We start from the raw sequence: 21,417 nt of genomic DNA, 5'->3' as shown, positions 1-21,417 counted from the left end.
TTTGTTTTTCGTCGTTGTAAGACAGATCTTAAATTGTTTTCAAAGAGTCCATATTACGGATATACTCATATTTTATCATACATATCTATACAAGCGCCTTATTGCTCATTTTGTGCTCTTTCATATACTCTGGCCCATACTCAAGGTACTCTTCGCGCGTCAGCATATGATTCTTTAGATTCTCTTCCTCATTAACCCACTTCCGCATTCCTTTCCATGCATCCAAAATCGCATCCTCGGCCCGTCTAATTCCAAGCTCTGTATCAACAGGTAATGCAGCTCGCAATTCATGTCTCATACGTTCATCCAAACCTTCTAGCAAGCTATATCCACCCGTAAGAAACACGTCCTTGCACACTTTAGCTGAGTCATTCTTTGATAATCGTCGTGATAATACATCAGAAGCAAGTTCAACAATGCCAGCTTGGTCTATTCCCGCGATTGACGGCTGGAACAGCACTTCTGGTACTCGCACGCGCTCCACATTCAAGTGCAACTGATGTGCCTCTGCCCGACTGCTCGGATCAAATGGACGACTCCCGCGTAGAAAAGCATGAACTAAGGAATTCATCCAATTGTTCTGCGCCTCGAGTGACGTGTCAAGACTAAAATTTGGATCATAAACCATTAACTGCTCCTCAATCTTGCGAATACTCTCCGCCATCTCGTCATCTTCTTCCGTATCCGACGCGTTTGCAATATCCCGGTATACAGCCCAGTCGCTATCATCAACTCCAAATCCATCATCCTCACCGTCCTCTCGCCGTCGTTTACGTGCGCTTCCGGCGCTATTGGCTCCGGTTGGCGTCGTAGTGCCCGCGTTAGGTGAGTCAGATGCGAGATTTGCGATGCTCTTCATGCGCATTTGCGAAGCCAGCGATCGGCGGTTGTTCAAGTCTGCTTTCAATCGCTGCTTTTCTTTCATGCGATTCATTATTGACGCGCGCTGATCGCGACGGTCTTTGATCCATCCTTGCAAGTCGCGCTCTCGCCATTCTTCATCTTTGCGTTCTTCTTCCTCTTTTTTTTCTTGTTCTCGCTCTTTTTCTGCTTTTGCACGCATCCGCGCATCGTAATTGCTTTTTAATAAACGCTGGTGGCGCTTTTGCTTTATTTGTTCCGAATCAAGCTGATCGTCCGGTATATCAAGCAATGGGAATGTCATTTCCTCTGCATCAGACTCCTCCTCACCGTCGCCCAAGTCTTGCTTGCGCGACCTGCGAATCGACTTGTCAAGGTTTTTTATAATTTTCGTCAGTTCGTTCTCGTCGCTCAGACCCTCGGCATCGAGTAGACGCTTGAATTCTTTTGCCGAGACCTGGTCAGATTTGTTCTCGATATGGCGATAGTATTCAAGCTCCTGCTCTTTTTGCTGTAACTTTTCCAGCCTTATTTTTGCAGCCTGTTCCTGTAACTTACGTCCCGATTCTTTCCGTCGTTCGGCAATCTTTGCAAGTTCTTCTTCCGACTTTACTGGAGCTATAACCTCTGTAAATGGCGCCTGGATAATGTGATTGCGTTCGTCAAAACCGTCGTCGCGATCAAGGTAATGCTCGACTTCGTCGCCATATGATACGGGAGCAGTATAGCAGTGTTCACGCACGAGCATCTCGGCTTGCCAGGGTGTGATCTTGGCGGGTGTATGAGGATACTTTAACTGCAATAGATTAAGCAAGAAGCTAGATGCTTGGTGGCCACCCCAGTTTAGACGTTTAGATTGATTGAGAATGCCACGGCCGTCGACGACGGGGATGACGTGTGTTGTTTCGTGACCTGAGGAGATCACGAGGCCGTTGCTGCCGTTGTTATAGTGATATGAGAATAGGGCGTCAATACCGAATGTTGCTGACGGGACTGAGAATGTTTCAAAAAGTAGTTCTTGCATGTCTATATGATATTGTCAGTCAATAAGTCTATAGTCAGGTGAAGACCAGACAAGAAACATACGTTTGTGCTGCGCCAGAGGAGCAGCGAGCATTTCGCTCATAACAATCGGATTGTCAATCCGTCCCTGACTCGAAACGCCCATTTTAACAAACACATAGTCCATAATTGTTTCAAGGTATTCCCAATTCGCCACAAGCGCTCCGTCAAACGGTGATTTTGCCGCCTGTCGCGTATTCGCATCAAGATTTGCGTCACTGCCAATAAGCGTAAAAGTTCTCAAGATCTTGCGATCTCTATACCGAGCAATCTGCGTAGGAAATTCAAATCGCGGAGCCGAGTCTGTGGCAAATCCAGCACGCGTTTGCCTTGTGCCGAGGTCGAGTACGATCGGTATCCCAGCGCGGTAGTCTGCGGCAGGCGTAATGAATTGCGGAACAGGGAGTTCGATAAGTGGGTATAGCTTTGCAGGAGGAAACTCCTGAATAAGACCCGCAGCTGCAGCTGCTTCTGGATCCGGAACAGGTGTTGCCATTTCTGTTCCTATGGATTGGAAATGCTAACGATGCGATGGATGCAAGAAAAATGCTGAAGGCCGCTGAAGGTCGTGAAGCAGTCCCTGGCTTGGGAGGTTTAAACTCTAAAATAATTAGTGAACATACTACGGCAAGGGCAAGGTCCAGAATCAAAGCATTTCAGCCCACTGAACACATATATCTACGAAAGAAGCAGCAGCAAAGGAAAAGATGGGCTGGATTGAGTCTGCTGCGGTTGCGCTCTTGGGCTCGAGCACAATTTCGTCGTCCTTCATGGGATTTGGCGGCAAAAAGCCAACCGACTCGACCACGATGGATCCCTCAAACCGTTCCTTGTCGGACAGCTTTTCTATTACTCCGTCGACTCCGCCGTCATCTATCGCCTCAGTTGACTCTACTTCAAGCAAAATTGTTAATCCCGGGCAGTTCTTCAAGTACGGTCATCCGGGGCCTCATATCGACTTCGATTTTAGACAGGAGTACATCTCTGCTTTTGACCGACGCATGAGAAATCCTGCATACGTTATCGAGCATATCACCCCCGAGAGCTTGGTTCGCAATGGAACTGTTGATCGTAAGAAATCCGTATTTATGGAAAATGAGGCTATTCCTCTCAAATTTCGTGGAAGACTGGCGGATTACTTCCGCAGTGGTTATGACAGAGGACACATGGCTCCCGCAGCCAACGCAAAGTTCTCGCAGGCGGCCATGGATGAGACTTTTTACCTAACAAATATGGCTCCTCAAGTAGGTGAGGGATTCAACCGTGACTGTAAGCGCTTTGAGGTTTTTGACTCTTATTGTATATTCTTCTGACATCGTCCAAGACTGGGCTCACTTTGAGGACTTCTGCCGTCGCCTCACTCAATCCTACAACTCTGTTCGTATCGTCACCGGGCCTCTATACCTCCCCAAGCGCCATCCCGACGGCAAATTTAGAGTCACCTATGAAGTCATTGGCAATCCTCCCAATATCGCGGTACCGACCCACTTCTACAAGCTCATTGTCGCGGAATCGCCGCGCAAAAGCCCTGCCTCGGACGAAGTCGCCGTTGGTGCGTTCATCTTGCCCAACGACGTCATTCCTAACGAAACCGATCTTAAAAGCTTTTACGTTCCGGTCGACGCCATCGAGCGCAGCGCAGGCTTGGATTTTCTTGCAAATTTACCGCTTAGCAAGCGTAAGGATCTTTGCCGAGAAGTTAAGTGTGCAATCGTTGTCCGCGAATTTCAAAAGGCTTTACCTGCTCCTTCGCAGCCTTTGCAACTGCCTGCTCCTAAAAGTTGATAAACTAATTGCAACAATTATCCCTTTGTAAATATTACTTGACTGTTGATTTGACGGAGGTTTTTGGTGTATAGACCAAATCTTGCATTTTCCGTTTGATCAACTAAATATACATTTTACCTATACATTGACAAAGTACTCCATATCAAACGCAAACCAACCAAACACAGCATATAGGCAAAACACGACTTTGATAATATAGCGTTCAAAACCGGACCATAAGCAAATGCCAGTGACCATTATCTTGCTGCAGTACCTTCTAGTTCTTGCTAGTGATACGTCCACGCTTCATCCAGTTGACAGTCTTACCCAAGCTCACTTTCCGCGTCGAGTCTTTCTCGGAATCCTCATTTGCGTATAGTGGACCACCAAACTCATTTTCTTGCATAGTATAGTCGGTTGAAGTAATGCGGCAATTCTGGGTGCCGCTATCAGTAAAATGCTTGCTACTGTTTGGCACAGTCTTTATACCCTCGGCCACCATCTGAGAGACCGTCTCGGAAGTCGATCCTGAGCTCATATTACGCAATTTTCGGCCATACGAGATTTTCCGTGAGCCGGCAATCGGGCTTTCAGGTGGTGTATTGAGTGATGTCTGATTACCGTCGGGGTATGTGCCACTTGTGTCCGACTCTGATTGCTTGTGTTTCTTCCATCCAAATCCCTTTAAGGCGGCGACAGCTGTGTTCCCGGTACTAGTCTTACGCGACGATACGCTGTCAGGTGCAGTTGTACTGCTGTTACTGCGTGTAGATTCTGTCCGTGAGTGACTTCCTGCGCTAGAGACAGGCGATTGAGGATGTTGATCTGTTCCTGACGATGGACGCAGTTTTTGGTTATGCAGAGATGGTGGGGGTGAGGCCTCTTCTATCGTCTGCTGGGAAAGTCCAGTTTGAGGTGTTCGCGCGGGTGCATATGTGTTGCTATTGCCATTGCCATTGGTCGGCAACGAACTGCTCCGTGGCGAACGTTCGTTTACTCCCTTCATCTCTGCTGGTACTGAAGTAGAAGTGGTTGTCGTCGCTGGCACTGTTGTTGATATTTCCTGTCTGTCATCGGCATCTGTGTTTTCACCGACCTCTTCAAGTTTACTAGACACATTCAGATTGTAATTCATCATTCTAGCCGCCGATATCATCTGAGACTTGCGGTACTCCTGCTTGCGCTGTTGAAGTCGCTGATCTGTGTCGCGCAATCGTGCTTCGAGTTGCGTCAATTCCTGCTGTTTTTGTCCAATGATGCTGGCGGATGATAGAGACAAGGGGAGTCCAGCTGAAGAAGTGTCAGTGGAGACATTAGAAAGACCAAAAATCTCGTCCAAGTGGTGGGAAAAGTCAAGTGCCTCGGAGCTATCAAAGGCTCAATTAGCGAGTTAAAACTAAAGATACTTGGTTTGAATACTTACGTCTCGGGTTCAACAAAGGTAGAGGCCATTTTCAGGTGTCCGTGAGGCAGAGAATCAATTCGCAAAGGAGTCACGAACAGAAAGAATAGACGGACGAGAGAGGTGGATCAAGAAGGGAGGGAAGGGATGAGATGCCAAATTTCAATTCAGGGGTCGCCGGAATCGCTTAGCGATAAATCCTTCAGGGGCTCGTACTTGTCCACGTCCTGGTCTTACAATTATCAGACAGTTCCATTCTATAGATAAAAGAATGTGACAAGTGCTGCTCTTTAATAAGAGACTGTAGTAGATTTTAACTAACGAGTGGGTGGATCTATGGCATCGCACGCTGAAGGAGTGAGTTCATTGAGAATGCATGAACATGTTGCTGACTTGCCATATCTGGAAATAAGCTACAGACCCTAGCCTGACTAATCCTCTTTTTGCAGATTGGTTCCAGTTTCCTTGCTATAATGCTAACTTGAGAACTAGGTTTTCAATTTCAAACGTACCAATTAGTAGATATGATATTGCTGATCATGAATAATCGAGATGTAGTCATCAATTTGCGCGCGAATTGCTGATTAGAGCCTGACGCGTAGCCAAATCTTTAGTAACTTTATCCTTAACTGCCGCAAGATGTCTTCTTTTCGATATTTTTTGTTTGAGCTTCAAACAGCGTACAGCCAAAATACTTTGCCAAATATGTGATTATAGAAAAGTGCAGTATAATATGGCGGTGAAGTAGCTTTGGCTGTAGTCCAGCTTAAAGTCGAGAAAACCCCGTGCCCTGAACTCGTTAAGTTCTTGATACTGTGTCCGGTTTCCCCGACATTCGTCTATCCGCTCACAACTCGACAACGATTCGCGCATTTCCAAACATTATTACTGAATAGCATCAATACAGACTCTCTGCTGCTTGAAGATATAAGAACAAATACAATGAATATCTCGAAATCGGTTACTCGTTCGCTTCTTACTCGTCAAAGTCTACGGTGCTCGCACCAGTCTGGCCGTTTACTTTTTACTAAAACACTTCTCTTCTCGCCATCGAAAGTTAACACGCTGGAGAAATACTTGGCATTTCGTTTTACTCGATCGTTTTCTGCAACAGTTGGTGTACGATCTACGAGCCTCGACGACGATTACAAAATCGATGAGATTTCGAGCTCAGAGTTTCATACTATCGCAGATGAGACTTTAGAGAATATCCTTACCCATTGCGAGGATCTGGCTGATACGAAACCCCAAATTGATATCGAACTTGCTGTATGATTCCCCAAGTTTTTTGATAGCTTTATGGAATGTGCTGACTTGTCTTGATGACTAGCAAGGTGTCTTGACGCTGATTCTCCCGCCGAACGGAACATATGTAATTAACAAGCAGCCCCCAAACAAACAGATTTGGCTCAGTAGTCCTATTTCCGGACCGAAAAGGTATTTTTTTTTTAGTTTCTAAGGTACGACTGGTTCGTTTGTATACTGAAATTAACTCTGTTATGCAAGGTACGACTTAATTGATGGACAGTGGACATATCATCGTGACGGATCAACGCTTGGTAATTTGCTACGGGAAGAAGTGACAGAAGCACTTGGGATTGAAGCTACTTTTGATGGTGTTGATGACTATAGCAAATCTCGATAGTCATTATATCTTTCAAATATAATCTGACCGAATTTCTTTTCTCTTTTTTTACTCTTTTGTAATATAGTTATATGCATGCTATTTGATCCTAATGTAAACTCCTTATAATGCATCATCTTTTGACTAGTGGTTCAATTGTCTTTTCTCCGTCGAGCCGCTCTCTTCATTAGTATTGGCTTCTCATCCGCAATACTCTCTTTGGTCTCCGCTTTGCGTTTCGGATTTGCGACCGACTGCACTTGAAGTGGGGGTGGTTTCTTTCCTTTAGCCAGTACAATCGCTTTTCCTATTTTTGCATAGAACTTGCGATCGAGTAGCCACTCGTCCGGTATGATAGGAATACCCCATTGTCGAGCATATGAGATTTTTGCTAGTGATCGAATACCAGTCATAGGCTTCAAAGGTGCTGACGGTTTTTTAATCTGATCGTATACGTTCAGAGGCACGATTAATAGATCACAGTTGTAATCTAGAGTTCCGGTATATTTTGCTCCAAGCATAGCTAGAAGTCTCTCGATATGCGTGCGATGCATACCGTCAAAACAGGAGATCTCAATCTGCTTTGATTGAAACTCTGAGACTTCTGGTGAATATACCTCGTGACCTAGGTATGCTGAATATTTATTGGTAGAAGGAGGTACTAGTTCCTTATGAAATATTGATAAATCAAGGTACCAATCAGTGACTACTGTCACAGAGTCTGGAATATAACTTGGCAAGTCTGATGGTGGCAGCTTGTGTTCTATCACAATGTGCGTTGGTAAAGAAGGGCCATCCATGGATTTCATGACAGCAGCCCCTCGAGACGTGACAAATGGTTCAATCTTTGCCACTTTCTCCTCGCTGAATCCATAAAAGTACAAAATGTGACCTTCAAACAATTGTGCTTCCTTATCCACATCTGACCCATTTGACTCATCAATAGTATTCAGTCTCGAAGCATCATCTTCGGCAATTATCTCAAATGGCGCTTCACCAACGGCCTTGACGCTATCCTGAACCGACGTCGCGTCACTCGCTTGCGGAACTGACGATATGTCAGTGACATGAAGCATCATCGAATTCCACGTACTATCTGATTTTGTGCGCGTAAGCTTTGTCGGCAGTTTTCGTTGCTGCTTAATAGCTTCCTGCTCGAGAGAAACCGCCACTGACGTCGGCACGTACACATCGTCATAGATTTTGTCAACAATTTCTTGAAGATTAGTATGCCATTGTTCTTCCGTCAAGTCGTATGAAAATAATTCGATAGGCGCAAATGCGCCTCGTTTTCGGCTTGCGTCGAGCCATAATGAGCTAACTGTCTTGATCTTTCGTTGCTTTGCAAATTCGAATTTTTGGCCCTTAGCACTTATCGAGACTAAAATATCAGTCTTGGCTGTAAGATTCGAAGTATAGTTACCTCCATTTTCCTGGATGTAGTGTATTGCTTGACTGCGCTCAGGCTCAACGAGACCACTGAGAGAGATAGTATACCCTTTAAACATCTTTCGATTCCCATACTGTCTTAGTTCTTCGGCAATTTCAATGTCCTCACCACCCGTCCATCTATCGTATAGTTTAGGTATAAATTCAACATCCAAAAACATCACATCCGAACGCTTGCGAAATGCGTAGTTGTATTTTGGAGATACTTTGCGATTTGCCGGTAGGTTTACTATTAAATGTGTGACGCTATTCATGAGGTTATCGCAGGGCTTTCCACCCATTCTTGTACATTTTCGATTAATGTCATCCTGAATATAAAAATGAGTAAGGATCATACTATCAGTCCAAGAAAAAGACGTACTCGTTGAACCGAATCGATGCCTGTAGTACAAATCACAAACCCTCGCAGAGGATGCTTTCTATCTGACGGCTCGTCATCATCAGACATCGTAAGTTCTCTAAGAAGACAATGTCTTTTACTTCCTACCCGTTGACTCTGAGCAGTGCAGAAAATTAAAGAAACGACATTGTAAGTGAATGGGTCGCGTCAGTGAAGGAATCGCGTGAAATTAAAGTTTAAAAAATTCAGTGTTTTGAGTTGTCAAGTGATATTTTTCGCCCTTTGGAATTTTTAAGTGTACAGCTGTTCTACCGTGTATTTATAGCCAGTTTATCTGAGTTATATAATCCAGCATACGGTCATCGGGTTTTACATAACATCGTAAGTCCAATCATCTCAAACATGATCGTGGGACATCTAGTGAGCGTCGCGATGATGCTGTCGACGACATGGTCGTGTCATGCAGCGAGTCTGCGCGACTACAATGACATAACCGTAAGCAATGCTGGGATGAATGACAGTATGACAGTAGCTGCAGTTAATTACTTAGTCGGATGTCTACTGAGCCTAGGACCTTATTACATCTATACTATAGAGAAAGGGGGTGTGATTACGGTGTCGCCAATACATGATAGCAACTTCAAGGAGAACTGTGTTGGTATATATAATCGTGCTATAAGATGCATTACTCATGCAAATAGTGGTACTATTATAGGTTTCTTGACGGATATGTCTTATGCTGATAACGGTGATAACCCCGTAGAGCGTGTCACTTATGGTTCAGTCAGCGAAATATTGTCATATCACCTCAGTCACGCAGTCTTCGAGGACGGCAGTGATGCAAGAGTCCACGCTAGGAGTCCATGCCAGTAATGACAATACTACCTCTGTAGTAGGCATGCGGAAAAAATACAAACTGGCCAGACGTACAGGGTATTATTTTATGTACGTCGAGGAGGACACCATTATGTGAGCCTTGACCTGCGTACCACGGAGAGGGCACGATGCAGTACGCATATGTCTAAGTACCGGTCATGGCGAGCTGAAAATAGTAGCGCATACGAAACTCTTAAGGCGTGGGTTTACTATCGCCATGCTTGCAGATTGGAACACCGCTATAGAACGGTACCACGGTTAGTTGCGATACCATGTGAGGATCAAGACGTCCACTCAGGGTGGGGTGCATTCGAATTAAGCAACGACGACTGTGAAAACGAGACGTTCTATAACGAATGGCAAGATACGAACTACATAAGTGGATCAAACTTTTGTTATGGGTATTAATCGCCGGGAGTGACTTCGGAAATAGGACTGGATATTAAGAAATAAACAGTATCAATAATCACTCACGCTGATTAAAAAGCGACTTTTAGAAAGCTCATCGTAGCAGATTGATAAAGCGTCGATTGAAGAGCGGATGACTGACAAGAGGAGATAAGGGGCTATCGCGGTCATTGTGCGGCTTACTTACGTTCGAACAGCGTATCGCAGGCGATTGTAGTTCAGATAATGTTCAGTGTTAATTATTACAAGATGAAACTCGTGTGTATGTACACGTTGATAAATGATAGCTATATGTATATAATAAATAACCGTAAGGAGTATTTAAAGAAACTACAGTAAAGGCGGAAAATACGAGCTATAAGTCCAAGCTCAATATAAATGCAGGCTTTGGAGAATTCTTTTGGTCCGAGCATATTTCCCTTCTCTCTTTGGAGCCCACCTTTTCTTCCTTACAGACTATTCTACTTCCCGCTTTGCTATTCTCATAGTTGTGTGTTATCGTGAAGTAGAATGGCAATTGAAGGTTCAGAAGCGGAAGAACACGAGGCGTCGCGCTTACTAGGCAGTTCGGCCGAGGTAGATGAAGAAGCTCTCATCGACGCCGAAGAGCGCGAGGAACTAGCCCAGAGCGCAGTTCTAAGTATATTTTTCTCGCTTTACGTTGGTGTCTTTCTCTCTGCATTGGACGGTACTATCGTCGCTACATTGCTATCGCGGATTGCCTCGGATTTCAATGAGTTACAATCAGTGTCGTGGATTGCAACGGGATATTTAATCTCCCAGGCCGCTGTTCAGCCGTTATATGGAAAGCTTTCTGATATTTTTGGTCGCAAACCTCTTCTGCTAATTGCTAATGTGCGGCATTTCTCTTATAAAGTTGTTCTAGAGAAAAAACTAATGTTTCTCTTTTTGTTCGATTCGTATAGGTGCTCTTTGGAATCGGCTCAGTGCTTTGCGGGGTTGCTCCCAACATCTGGTTTCTTGTATTTGCGCGAATAGTCGCTGGTGCTGGAGGTGGCGGCCTAACTACACTGAGTGCAATCACTCTCAGTGACATTGTTTCTCTTCGTCAGCGTGGTCTTCTGCAAGGTATCGGCAATGTACTTTACGGCTGCGGTGCCGCGCTTGGAGGTGTGGTTGGTGGTATGATGTCGGAATCTGTTGGTTGGCGATGGACTTTTGCCATGCAGGGACCTATAATTGTATTATCGCTGGCTGCGATCCAGTTCAACTTGAAGCTGCCTCCTCGGGAGAGCAATAAGGACTTGCTAAAGAGAATCGATTTCTTGGGTTCGTTCACGCTGGTCTTTGGGTTATGTTTGTTTTTAATTGCGCTCAGTATCGGCGGTACTTATTTCCCATGGATGTCCTTTACCGTATTGCTTCCGCTGAGTTTGTCGATTATCATCCTCGGCGTATTTGCATACATTGAATTATACGTCGCTGTTGAGCCTGTCATTCCGCTTGTCCTGCTCAAGGACCGCACCGTTGCTGGCTCGGCTTTTACCTCATTCTTCATGACGCAAGTGTATTTCTCGAATATTTTCTATTCGGCAATCTATGCAATTTCAGTCAAAGGCGCATCTGCTACAAAGTCAGGATCAAGCTTGATGCCAAACTTTATCGGAAGCGCGCTTGGTTCTCTGATATGCGGAGTCTATATGCGTTCGACTGGACGATACAAGCCAATGTCGTATCTGGCTGGTGCAAGTCTTATTTCCGGGGCTTTGTTGTTATGTACGATTGGAGTTGATTCAAACACAACCGTAGTTGGCTCATACTTATTCTTGCCCGGCTTTGGCGGCGGTTTATACTTGACCATCACTCTCGTCGGCCTCATTGCCGCCGTGCCTCATGAGTATCAAGCTGTGTGTACATCAATCCAATATGGCTTCCGCGGCGCGGGCTCAACTATCGGTGTCGCTGTGTCTGCCGCGATTTTCCAAAACACGCTCGGTGCTCGTCTTCATGAGCGTATAACTGGTCCTGGAAGTGAGAAAATTATTGAGCTTGTTTCCGAATCGGTTGATAATATTAGTCAAATCCCACAAGAGTTTAGATATAGTGTTACGTTGAGTTATTTAGATGCATGTAAAGCGGTGTTTTATAGTAGTGCGTTGATGGCCGTGTTGGCGGCTCTTTCGAGTTTGATGATGAAGGAGCATGTTTTGCACAAGTCTGTTAATCGATCTCGATAAATTTCTTTTTTTGTATCTTTTCTTCTCTCTCTCTCTCTCTCTTTTGATTCTCTTTCTTAAATGGAGAAGTCTAGTTGCGAAAAGGTAAAGTGTGATTTGAGAAGGCGAAGATGAAAACGTATTTTGAAAACATATTTATAAAACATACTTTGTATAGCTTCATGTTTCAATAAGAGTATAAATGTAATTCATTCGAATATTCAGGATAACACAAACAGGGTGTAGTACAGCATCTTACTCCGTGCTATCGTGAGTCTGAGCACTGATTATATAGCCACATTTCAAGTTGAATGTGGGTTTCGTGAATTGTACCACACCACATTTCAAACCCAGTACTGCTTGTCGTCTGTCTGCTATAATAAAGAGGGCCAAGAGACCCCCAGTTTGCGTTGCAATATTTGTCATATGTCGATGCACGAGCTTAGAGAAAATCAGATCGCGCGATCTCATCCTTCCCCTGTATCTTCTAATGAAGACGGCGACAGCCCGCAACTACACGACTGTCAGGAGTCTTCTTTAAATACAAAGAATTTGAAAAGAGCAATATCAGGCTACGAGAAAGTGATCGCCATTGATACAATCGAGTTGCGTCGCATGCAGACAACCATACTTCAGCTACGGGCACAAATCAAAGTACTGGAGGCGCAAGTCTGCCAGGGGTTTCGAATTAACCAAGAGCGCGAGAGCGCGATCCAGAGACTAAGGACCGAGTGTCAGGGATTGAAGAGTGACAAGCGACTATTGATGGTCTTGCTGGGTGATTGCGATTAGTTGCAACTATCAGAGGATGCTATTGAGTTGCTGTTTCTCCGACGATTACATATCAGAGTGACTGCTGTTGCCAGCCGTACTCATATAAGAGGTCACAGTAAGCAGAGCAATAGCCGTCGTTATCAGCCTCAATATGAAAGCGCTAATATACGAATATCGTGAAGGGAAGATCGTCGTTGAAATAGCATAATTGACTTTCAGATAATCAATACATCTGCCAGACTTGAGGCGTTAATAGTAGACTTTGCAGCCGGAACAGGCACAGATGGATTCATTTTGTCTGACGAAGGCCAGGGAAAACTGAATAAAGATATATTACGAATATCTAATCTTGAATCTTGATTAGCGTACAACTGAGCTGCAGTATATAGGCTATATGATAATACAATGATCGAGATCCAATGATGTGTGTCGGGTTATGAGCATTTCACGTGCCTCTGACTTTTATAAGCTGCAGATGAGTAAAGATCATTAGAATGTTTATATGCTGTATATATAGCATATAGTATTTAGAAATATACACTACGTATACACTATATAAACAGTTAATATAGTGTCTATATAGTGTTTATCAGTATATGGTGAATATATAGTGTAGTTACACATCCATATGCTTCCAGCGGAAGCTATGCAACCAGCCCCTCGAACCATTTTCTCGAACCTTTTTTCTATGACGATAAATGTCCTCACCCGACAAAGCAATTGCGCAATCGCTTTTGAGACATACTAGTCTCAATATGGCTAGCATACATGAGTCAACATACATTTAAGATTTTAAGCAGTTGAGTCACTTCATGAGTTAACTTCTTTAGGTTAGAGCGAAGATCATAGGTAAACTAGTTTTCTCGGACACCACCTCGTCCTCGAATCCTAGTTAAATATCCTCGTTCTTCATCTTTTTCTCTCTCATCCTCCTCTTCTCTTGCCATCTTCACAATGCCGGAAAGCATTCCTCTCTCAGCGACATCAATCGGTATGTATTTTGTATCTCTCCTCTTATGCTAAAAGCATCCTCACACTCTTCGCAGTCAGCAGCCGCTCCGATGAAAAAGTCGACGGCACACTTTCCACCATTGGAATCGGCGCGCTGTCAGTAGACAGCACCTCTGATGTCGAAGACGACGAACGCGATCCCGATGTCATCCTCACGCGTCTTCTGAAACTTGGCCCCGAATCATGGACAGAGAAAGAAGAGCGGACAGTCAGACGAAAGACAGACTGGCGCGTGATGGTGTGGGCATGCATCATGTTCTTCTCTCTCGAGCTCGACCGCGCAAATATCTCAAACGTGCTGACGACGGACTTTCTTGTGAACCTGAATATGACAACCTCAGACTACAACCTTGGCCAGACTCTGTTCTTTGTCTGTTTCCTCGTCATGGAAATCCCTTCTCAGCTCGTTATTCGTTATCTAGGTCCCGAGATCTGGCTGCCGGTAATGATGTCTGCCTGGGGTATCATTGCATTTTCGCAGGCCTTCATCAAGGACCGCACCTCATACCTTGTTCTCCGCGCGCTTCTGGGGGCTTGCGAAGGTGGATTTATTCCCGGTCTTGTGCTTTACTTGTCGTCGTTTTACAAGTCTCACGAACTAGCTATTCGATACTCGTGGGTTTGGAGTGCCTCGTTGATGACTGATGTCGTATCCTCTTTACTTGCCGTCGGAATATTGCAGATGAAAAACGTTAACGGCTGGTGGGACTGGCAATGGCTCTTTTTGATTGAGGGATTGCTCACAGCCGTGATTGGCATCGCGACTGCATTCGTCATGCCATCTGTGCGCAGAAAGCACATTTCGAGAATTTTCACCCCGCGAGAAGTGGCGATTTTGCGCGCTAAAGTTCTGTTGGATGACGAATCAAAGTCTCGCTCTCTCGATCGCAATCGCCACTTTACATTAAACATTCGGTCGATCATCATGTCACTTTTTGACATTTACTTGTTCCCGCTCTACTTTCTCGGATTTTTTGGATTTATTCCTTCTCTTCAAGGCAAGGCATATCTTACCATCAATCTCAAGGCTATGAAATTCACTACTCTACAGAGCAATCTGCTTACCATCCCCGGTGCATTGCTTTGTATTGTTCTCATGCTTGGCATATCTAAAGTATCCGACTGGAAAAAAATCCGCTGGGTGTTTCCTATTATTTCGTCATTGTGGGTCATCCCCAACTTGATCGCACTGATTGTAATGCCAGAAGACATCTCGAGATGGTCGCGATATGTTTGTCTTACGTTGATTGTCGGATACCCTTACTTCCATCCTATCATGATTGCCTGGATTTCCCAAAACTGCAATAATCATGAGCACCGCACTATCGCGGCTGCCTGGTACAATATCTTTGTACAGACCGGCAAGATTGCTGGATCGAATATCTATCAAACGAAGGATAAACCGTTCTACAAGACTGGAAATTCGGCTTTAATTGGAATTGGTGCCGCCAACATTCTCACAGCAGTATTTGTCAAAATCCTGTATACATATGCTAATAATCGTCGAGAAAAGAAGTTATCGGCTATGTCGCCGGAGGAATTTGAAGAGTATCAGACAACTACTACTAGTCAAGGAAACCGTCGCCTCGATTTCAAATTATCTCTATGATTAAATTGTGTTTTATGAATTGCATTTTAGAAAGTTTTGGATAAAGATTGATTTATATTTTGTATAAAATTGCTGTTTGGTATACAGGCGTTTCTTAGTTATGTTTAAATGCTAATTACATATCCTTTTCATATCAAAAGAACCAATGTATTTGATTCTTTACTTGTAAGAATTGTATTCGATATTGGAAGCACTAATGAACATCATTGTGTCGAGGCGCGATCCTGCGAATGCTCAGATTTTTCTGGCTCCAAAATAATCTAAAAACATTATTTTACTAAGTACATCATTATAATGGTATTAATAACACAGCGCCACACGCTAAAGTGCGGCGTCCTTTTTTCTCTGATTATCCAACTTTAAATCATGTGGCGCCAATTTAAGTTTTTAAATAAAAGTTAATATCTAGAGTTTTCGGCCCAGAGCTGAAAAGTCTTTTGCTTCTTGGTTCCGGTTTCAGCAGATGCGGACAAGGCCGAGCACATATTCAATCAAGTAGAATAACTTATGTAAGTTCTGATGGTAATAGCTTATAGTTACCCTGTTTCTGAGCGTAGATTGGATCATTTAGTAAGAAAGATTACATCATTCAGAGATATCTTGATTCCGTCTTGCTGCGGTTGGTTTTACGTCTAATGAGATAGCTGTTAGCACTTTCAGCGGTTGAAATTGTACTCTCTCCTTATTACGACACATCTCTATGCTTATATTTGGCTCATTTGGTTACTATTTTGCATCATTTTTATACTTTCTTTAAAACTCCGATTCTTGTTGCTGTATGCTTATGTCTTCAGATATCTCTGCGCCGCATTTAGAGCGGCTGGTATAATCACAGTGACTCTGTTTTCTCGAGTGTTATCTCCAATTAAGAGTGCGGCACTTTATCGAGAAATTGTTTGGGAAAAGAACCCAACTTTCGGTTGGTGCGGATTTTGGACCTTCTTCTGAAGAATTTTCTTGGAGATTTAGTAGGCTGCAGTTTCTCGTTGGAATATAGAAGTGTCTTCGGACGAACGGGTCGTTTAGATAGGCATTGACATCGCGGGCGGTATATCTCAGATAACTCTGCATTATTGTCATGATATCATCAATCTTATCTCCTAACTAGATGTTTACGCGAATGATGACTGAGATTGACGACTACTTCCATTTTTTTGACTGCTTTGGCATTCACGCTCCGGATGAGCGACCAGGATTCAGAGTCCTCGGTGATCCAGCCAATAATTTCTTTACATACTTTGATGCTCTTTCACGTTCTCGATCATTTTTGCCTCCCTATGAAGGTCATGCTGTTACTCCCGAGTCACGGTACTGCATGCTATCCAAAGTGAGTCTACCCTTTTCAGTGGATTCGCGAGGCTGTTATTGATTAAAAAGATAGGGAATCGATCGGTGTATCCAGACTGGTGAGGTAGTAGACCCCGTTCGTCATCGGCAACGATACGATTGCGCTTTGGATCTCGACCAGTACGCCTTTGCCGCGCACGACATTATGAATTTACGCAGCGACCGATCTATCGATCCTCAGGTGGGCTCCGTCTAGTGCATTGTTTGATAAAACGAATTAGTACTGACCCAAGCGCGTATAGATATTTTTATTGGCATTTTCGGCTTTTGACAAGGCGAATATGACAAAGATCGGCTACAAGCTTTTGAAAGCTGCATTAAATATCGACTCCATAAAATCGATGTCAGGGGTAGGTTAGAAATTTCAGCATATCTACTTTACACAAAGATTGACAATGTTGATAAGTATGCTCATATTCAACAACTATATCGAATCGCATCACTACGACATGTAGACGAAAGATCGTCTGAAATCAAAGCAGAAGAAAAAAAAAGCGACATCATGAATAGGCTAAGTCCCGATATTCTCGACATAATTTTCTCCATGCTCTCGATCAACGAACTGTGCTCGTGTAGACGTGTGAGTAAGTTATGGAACCAGCAAATATCTCACGGGCTAAGTATAAAACACTCGATCGATTTTGGATGGTATTCTTGGAAAATCAATTTTGAAGCATTCCGATCTTGTCTGCTGGCGTCAAATGGTCACCTCGAGACTTTAGTTTTGACAAACATTGCCGTATCTTCTTATTCTGATTGTGCGGCAGCAGTTTTTGGATTTGACTTGAACGAGGATCCCGAGGGTGCCTTTGAATATGTCCCTAAAAGTCAACGGATTCCACGCGAGCTAGTGAGCAGTATGCGACGGCTAGAATTTGATTATCCGGCCTCAATATGGACGCATTTATCAAATAAATCATATCTATGTTCGTCGCCATCTCCAGCGCCATTCTCGAATCTGAAGCACTTGAGAGTTCGTATTGAGGATACCAATGGCGTGATGAGTGTCGTTACAAATAACAGATTCCCTAATTTAGAAGTGCTTGAAATGTTGGGTGTCTACGAAGTTCTCGCTACTGTGATTGCCGAACGACACCTGAAAAATATTGCGGTTGGCTCGCCGCAGCCTCAAGTTAAAGTTCTCAGATTCGGGGGACCGATGCCTTATACGAACCATTTCCCGTATAGTCAGAAATGTCGCTCCGTGTGTGTGACTACACAAGATTTGCACCTTTTGCTCTCTGCGTTTCCGGGATTACATGAATTATCGCTTATCAGACTTACGAATATCATTTACGGCCGCCAATTACCTTCCGAAGCATCCTGTCTTGATTTACAGTTTGAAACCCCCGAGCTACGAAAACTAGACTTGAGCTGGTGCGAACTTGCCAGAATTCACGTTAAAGTGCCAGACATGGTCCAAGTTTTAAAGCTGAACTTCACACATTTGGGGTCATTTTCACCATTTATAACTCCATCGGCAGAGCAAATGTCTCAATTTCAACGGTATCAGATTGTCAATGAGTTTCGGCATCTATGGCATCTAAGCATCGCCGGCAACGACAATCAAATCTCGGCAGCGTCGATAGTCAACGGTATTGCTCAGTATTGCAATGCGAGCACTTTGAAAGAGTTGGTATTGCACGGCCATAATCGTCGCGGACTTGCGGGCATAAACTATGGTGCGGATTTTGTTGCGCAAAGTTACGAGTCGTCAAACTTTTCATTCCTAGGCACGTTATCTGAGGTAGTGCCGAATCTAGAGGCACTAGCAATCGGCTTCAACAATACGCTAACCGACGCCGAACTTTTTGATGTCAAGAAGTTTACGCGACTGACATACATCGATGTATCCTTCACCGCCGTGTCAACTGACGGAGTCGCGTATCTCATGCGCCGGCGGGGTCGACGGGGCTCGTCGCAGAGCAGAATGACGATCGTCGTGCACGGATGCGATAATGTGCATCCGCTGTATTTGCCTATTCCGGATGAATCGTTACGAGTATATGACGATGCATATTTTGATAGCGAGTTGACTGGGAGGTACGGAGTTTCTGAGAGGCAGGTGTGGAGTTTGGAGCCGGTTAGTGCGCCTATTGCGGGGCACGATGTTGATTTTATTTGGGATCCGGATTAGCTTTCCTGTTTTATTCCTTTCTACCATGAGCCTACCTGCTGATTGGCATTGTTATGACTATATGATGGCAATGGATTTGACTTTAACACCTAAAAGATTATACAATTAGATCAAATTGTTAATTAGCGGGCATTGTATTTGCGACTACCAGAGAATCGTCGCAGGACTAGATGTGATTTTTTCGCGTGAGACTGAACTGAAGAATAAGCATTCTATTTATTGACCATTGTCTGTTGCTGTATTGCTGAATTTTTTGATTATTGACAGTCTATAAGGAATTTTCTGATTATAGTAATAATTACCACAACAATAATGATGATGTATTAGTGTCGTTCTCGTGACTCGAGATTTGTTTACTAAGGATGTTAACAGCACGTGTCGCCTCGATGACTCGTGACGTCATCCTCACCCTATCACTCCCTTGGTTTTTTAACGACTATCGTCACCGGGCCAGTCTTTTTTTTGTCTCGACCAAAAACATTACAAATAGTATCTCCTATTCTCATGGCTCGGCTTGATCTTTGCTGAATATCTCTTGGGTCGTTATATATCTTACCGATTCACATCTTGAATCACATCTCGACTCACATCTACCCCGCATACTCTCGCTCAAGCGTCGCAACTGGATCTACCTCTCGTTCTTCTCCTTTTCCTACTCCACCACGACGTTCTTACTCGCGCCTGCCTGAGTCGCATATGACCCCTCTTCCCGAGCACGTTCTCTTGCGGCCTCTAGGTCCCGCCGATCTAGACAAAGTCGTCAAACTAGAGGCCAAGACTACACCCGCGCGTGAATGCGCAGGCCTAGACCGCATCCGCTACTGGCTCCAAGTTGCGCCTGAACTCAGTGCCGGCATGTTTGTTCGAATTCCGCCACGTCAAGCCAAATCCTGTCGCAAGGTGTCTACGTCTAGCAGTCAGCGTCGCGGAAGTACGAGCTCTACATCTAGCGCGAAATCAAACTCGAGCAATTGTAGCTCTGACGGGCCAGGTTCAGGTAACGTCTTTAGACGCATTTCCGAATCGCATCTTTTGGGAGCTGAAGAAGAGCCGTCCGGAGAGTGCTGCGATGTGGTTGCCTGTCCACGTTCACGCGAAAAACTTATTGCATTCATTATTGGGTCCAAATTCGTCGGTGAAGAAATCTCTGACGGCGCGCTCTCCGTGCCCATCTGCGGCAATAACGAAAAGTCGACCAAACTGCGTCATCATCTCTGCAAGTCCAGCAGTAGCGAATCTGTTATTGAAGATGAAAAAATTGGACATTTAGAGTACGGGGATAAAGTTGTCATCCAGACATTCGCGGTCGATCCAGATTACCAAGGTATGAAACTCGGAACTACAATCTTCCGTGATTACATTCAACGCTTGTCGACGCAGGCCGTCGCTCAGCAAATCGCTATGCTTGCACACTCTTATATGGTACCATTTTATGAGAGCCTGGGATTTTATGATTCCGGGTGCACGCAAATGACGATCGGAGGTGCCAATGATTGGCATAATATCTGGATAAGTTTGGATAATGACGATGATTAATTTCAAATTGATTTTCTTATTTGCTATCATTCTGCGCATTCGATGTCGTGTATATCTATTTAGCAAATTCGCATGTTTTGAGTTGTTAATGGAATTATTAATGGCGTTTGGAATTCTACTTATTCCTTTTTCCTTCTTTTCTGAATCATTTTAGGTATTCTAATGATATCGTATTTTATAATGACAAAAATTTACAGACTCACGTAATAATCCATCTGTTTCGTCATCCAGACCATAGAAAGAGCTAGCGCGCAACGTTAGTTTGCAAAGTGTCACATCCAAAAGTAATAGCTGAAACATACTTGATACGATTAAAGGACCCGCAAGTCCCTTGCCTAGCTTTGTAGTCTTGTACAACTGCCATTCTGAGAAAAAGTGAAGGAAGGCGACAACAAATGTTGAGTAAGTCAACTTGAAGATACTAGATTGAAACGCAATTAGCATTTTCACATAAGAACTTGGATTGGAGAAAACAGCGTACACTGGATCATTGATATGATAGGCACCGACAAGGCGAACTAAAGAAGTCAAAAATGTCCATGTTCCGAATGTCCTAGCAGAAAGTCCGGTAACTAATAAAACATCACTAGTAAGTCAATTGATCATTTGAAAAGAAGAAAATGGTGCTGCTGCTGCCGGTTAATGTAAGTCTAGAGCTTTACCTTCTGCGGGTTTTGCTTCGTATACCCGGCGGGTAAGACTAAGTCCACCAAAATACGACTGCCCGGAATTAAAAATCGAGACAGCGGCAATCTATATGATTGTCATATTAGCAAATAACTCTATATGGCAATCGCCATACTGCAGTTGCACATACAAATAGAAGCCACTTTGGAAGAAGGCCTGGAATTGTAGGAAGATAGGTCGAGAAGATGTCCATTATTTGCCAATCCGCAACTTCTAGATTTTAAAGCAACTTTTAAAGCAAAAATCACAGCCCTTTAATTGAGTAGAGCTCTATTTCGAGAAACTGAGATCGTTTATTTCAGTTCCGCGGTTATGAACTAGATATGTTTTGAAAATAACTACAAATCCCT

General features: G+C 44.0%; 11 protein-coding genes across 11 annotated transcripts; 7 read left to right on the top strand and 4 right to left on the bottom strand.

Annotated features, from left to right (window-relative positions):
• Positions 1 to 33: 33 nt before the first annotated feature.
• V2V93DRAFT_348276 (uncharacterized protein) lies at positions 34 to 2,497 on the bottom strand. Its single transcript, XM_066907922.1, has 2 exons — positions 1,948 to 2,497; positions 34 to 1,887 (listed from the first exon to the last, which is right to left on the bottom strand). The coding sequence occupies exons 1-2, from the start codon at positions 2,417 to 2,419 to the stop codon at positions 86 to 88; spliced, it is 2,274 nt and encodes a 757-aa protein (XP_066764701.1). The 5' UTR covers positions 2,420 to 2,497; the 3' UTR covers positions 34 to 85.
• V2V93DRAFT_372530 (uncharacterized protein) lies at positions 2,489 to 3,834 on the top strand. Its single transcript, XM_066910761.1, has 2 exons — positions 2,489 to 3,192; positions 3,248 to 3,834. The coding sequence occupies exons 1-2, from the start codon at positions 2,631 to 2,633 to the stop codon at positions 3,706 to 3,708; spliced, it is 1,023 nt and encodes a 340-aa protein (XP_066764700.1). The 5' UTR covers positions 2,489 to 2,630; the 3' UTR covers positions 3,709 to 3,834.
• V2V93DRAFT_39462 (uncharacterized protein) lies at positions 3,602 to 5,588 on the bottom strand. Its single transcript, XM_066912508.1, has 2 exons — positions 5,114 to 5,588; positions 3,602 to 5,057 (listed from the first exon to the last, which is right to left on the bottom strand). The coding sequence occupies exons 1-2, from the start codon at positions 5,140 to 5,142 to the stop codon at positions 3,968 to 3,970; spliced, it is 1,119 nt and encodes a 372-aa protein (XP_066764699.1). The 5' UTR covers positions 5,143 to 5,588; the 3' UTR covers positions 3,602 to 3,967.
• A 127-nt stretch (positions 5,589 to 5,715) lies between these two features.
• On the top strand, positions 5,716 to 6,867 carry V2V93DRAFT_372528 (uncharacterized protein). Its single transcript, XM_066910760.1, has 3 exons — positions 5,716 to 6,361; positions 6,423 to 6,529; positions 6,599 to 6,867. The coding sequence occupies exons 1-3, from the start codon at positions 6,035 to 6,037 to the stop codon at positions 6,735 to 6,737; spliced, it is 573 nt and encodes a 190-aa protein (XP_066764698.1). The 5' UTR covers positions 5,716 to 6,034; the 3' UTR covers positions 6,738 to 6,867.
• V2V93DRAFT_387415 (uncharacterized protein) lies at positions 6,763 to 8,771 on the bottom strand. The gene is made up of 2 exons (XM_066912300.1): positions 8,527 to 8,771; positions 6,763 to 8,473 (listed from the first exon to the last, which is right to left on the bottom strand). The coding sequence occupies exons 1-2, from the start codon at positions 8,611 to 8,613 to the stop codon at positions 6,869 to 6,871; spliced, it is 1,692 nt and encodes a 563-aa protein (XP_066764697.1). The 5' UTR covers positions 8,614 to 8,771; the 3' UTR covers positions 6,763 to 6,868.
• A 136-nt stretch (positions 8,772 to 8,907) lies between these two features.
• On the top strand, positions 8,908 to 9,378 carry V2V93DRAFT_359945 (uncharacterized protein; the record flags this gene model as incomplete). The annotated part of the gene is made up of 1 exon (XM_066908113.1): positions 8,908 to 9,378. The coding sequence occupies one exon, from the start codon at positions 8,908 to 8,910 to the stop codon at positions 9,376 to 9,378; it is 471 nt and encodes a 156-aa protein (XP_066764696.1).
• Positions 9,379 to 10,299: 921 nt separating this feature from the next.
• On the top strand, positions 10,300 to 11,987 carry V2V93DRAFT_381372 (major facilitator superfamily domain-containing protein; the record flags this gene model as incomplete). Its single annotated transcript, XM_066912104.1, has 2 exons — positions 10,300 to 10,644; positions 10,716 to 11,987. The coding sequence occupies 2 exons, from the start codon at positions 10,300 to 10,302 to the stop codon at positions 11,985 to 11,987; spliced, it is 1,617 nt and encodes a 538-aa protein (XP_066764695.1).
• A 1,566-nt stretch (positions 11,988 to 13,553) lies between these two features.
• On the top strand, positions 13,554 to 15,490 carry V2V93DRAFT_372518 (major facilitator superfamily domain-containing protein). The gene is made up of 2 exons (XM_066910759.1): positions 13,554 to 13,731; positions 13,787 to 15,490. The coding sequence occupies exons 1-2, from the start codon at positions 13,695 to 13,697 to the stop codon at positions 15,358 to 15,360; spliced, it is 1,611 nt and encodes a 536-aa protein (XP_066764694.1). The 5' UTR covers positions 13,554 to 13,694; the 3' UTR covers positions 15,361 to 15,490.
• A 993-nt stretch (positions 15,491 to 16,483) lies between these two features.
• Positions 16,484 to 18,844, top strand: V2V93DRAFT_359941 (uncharacterized protein; the record flags this gene model as incomplete). Its single annotated transcript, XM_066908112.1, has 4 exons — positions 16,484 to 16,687; positions 16,742 to 16,888; positions 16,950 to 17,057; positions 17,096 to 18,844. 4 exons carry the CDS (start codon positions 16,484 to 16,486, stop codon positions 18,842 to 18,844), a joined length of 2,208 nt encoding a protein of 735 aa, XP_066764693.1.
• Positions 18,845 to 19,540: 696 nt separating this feature from the next.
• V2V93DRAFT_325955 (uncharacterized protein) lies at positions 19,541 to 20,380 on the top strand (the record flags this gene model as incomplete). Its single annotated transcript, XM_066907515.1, has 3 exons — positions 19,541 to 19,775; positions 19,905 to 20,048; positions 20,094 to 20,380. 3 exons carry the CDS (start codon positions 19,541 to 19,543, stop codon positions 20,378 to 20,380), a joined length of 666 nt encoding a protein of 221 aa, XP_066764692.1.
• V2V93DRAFT_372511 (Erg28 like protein-domain-containing protein) lies at positions 20,138 to 21,391 on the bottom strand. The gene is made up of 5 exons (XM_066910758.1): positions 21,198 to 21,391; positions 21,043 to 21,133; positions 20,862 to 20,952; positions 20,683 to 20,801; positions 20,138 to 20,624 (listed from the first exon to the last, which is right to left on the bottom strand). Exons 1-5 carry the CDS (start codon positions 21,258 to 21,260, stop codon positions 20,572 to 20,574), a joined length of 417 nt encoding a protein of 138 aa, XP_066764691.1. The 5' UTR covers positions 21,261 to 21,391; the 3' UTR covers positions 20,138 to 20,571.
• Between the last annotated feature and the right edge of the window lie 26 nt (positions 21,392 to 21,417).

This window comes from Kockiozyma suomiensis, assembly GCF_038497685.1.
Source record: "Kockiozyma suomiensis strain NRRL Y-17356 unplaced genomic scaffold V2V93scaffold_10, whole genome shotgun sequence".
Lineage (NCBI taxonomy): Eukaryota > Fungi > Ascomycota > Lipomycetes > Lipomycetales > Lipomycetaceae > Kockiozyma > Kockiozyma suomiensis.
The sequence above is the reverse complement of the archived record's forward strand: the minus strand, read 5'-3'. Positions and strand labels throughout refer to the sequence as shown.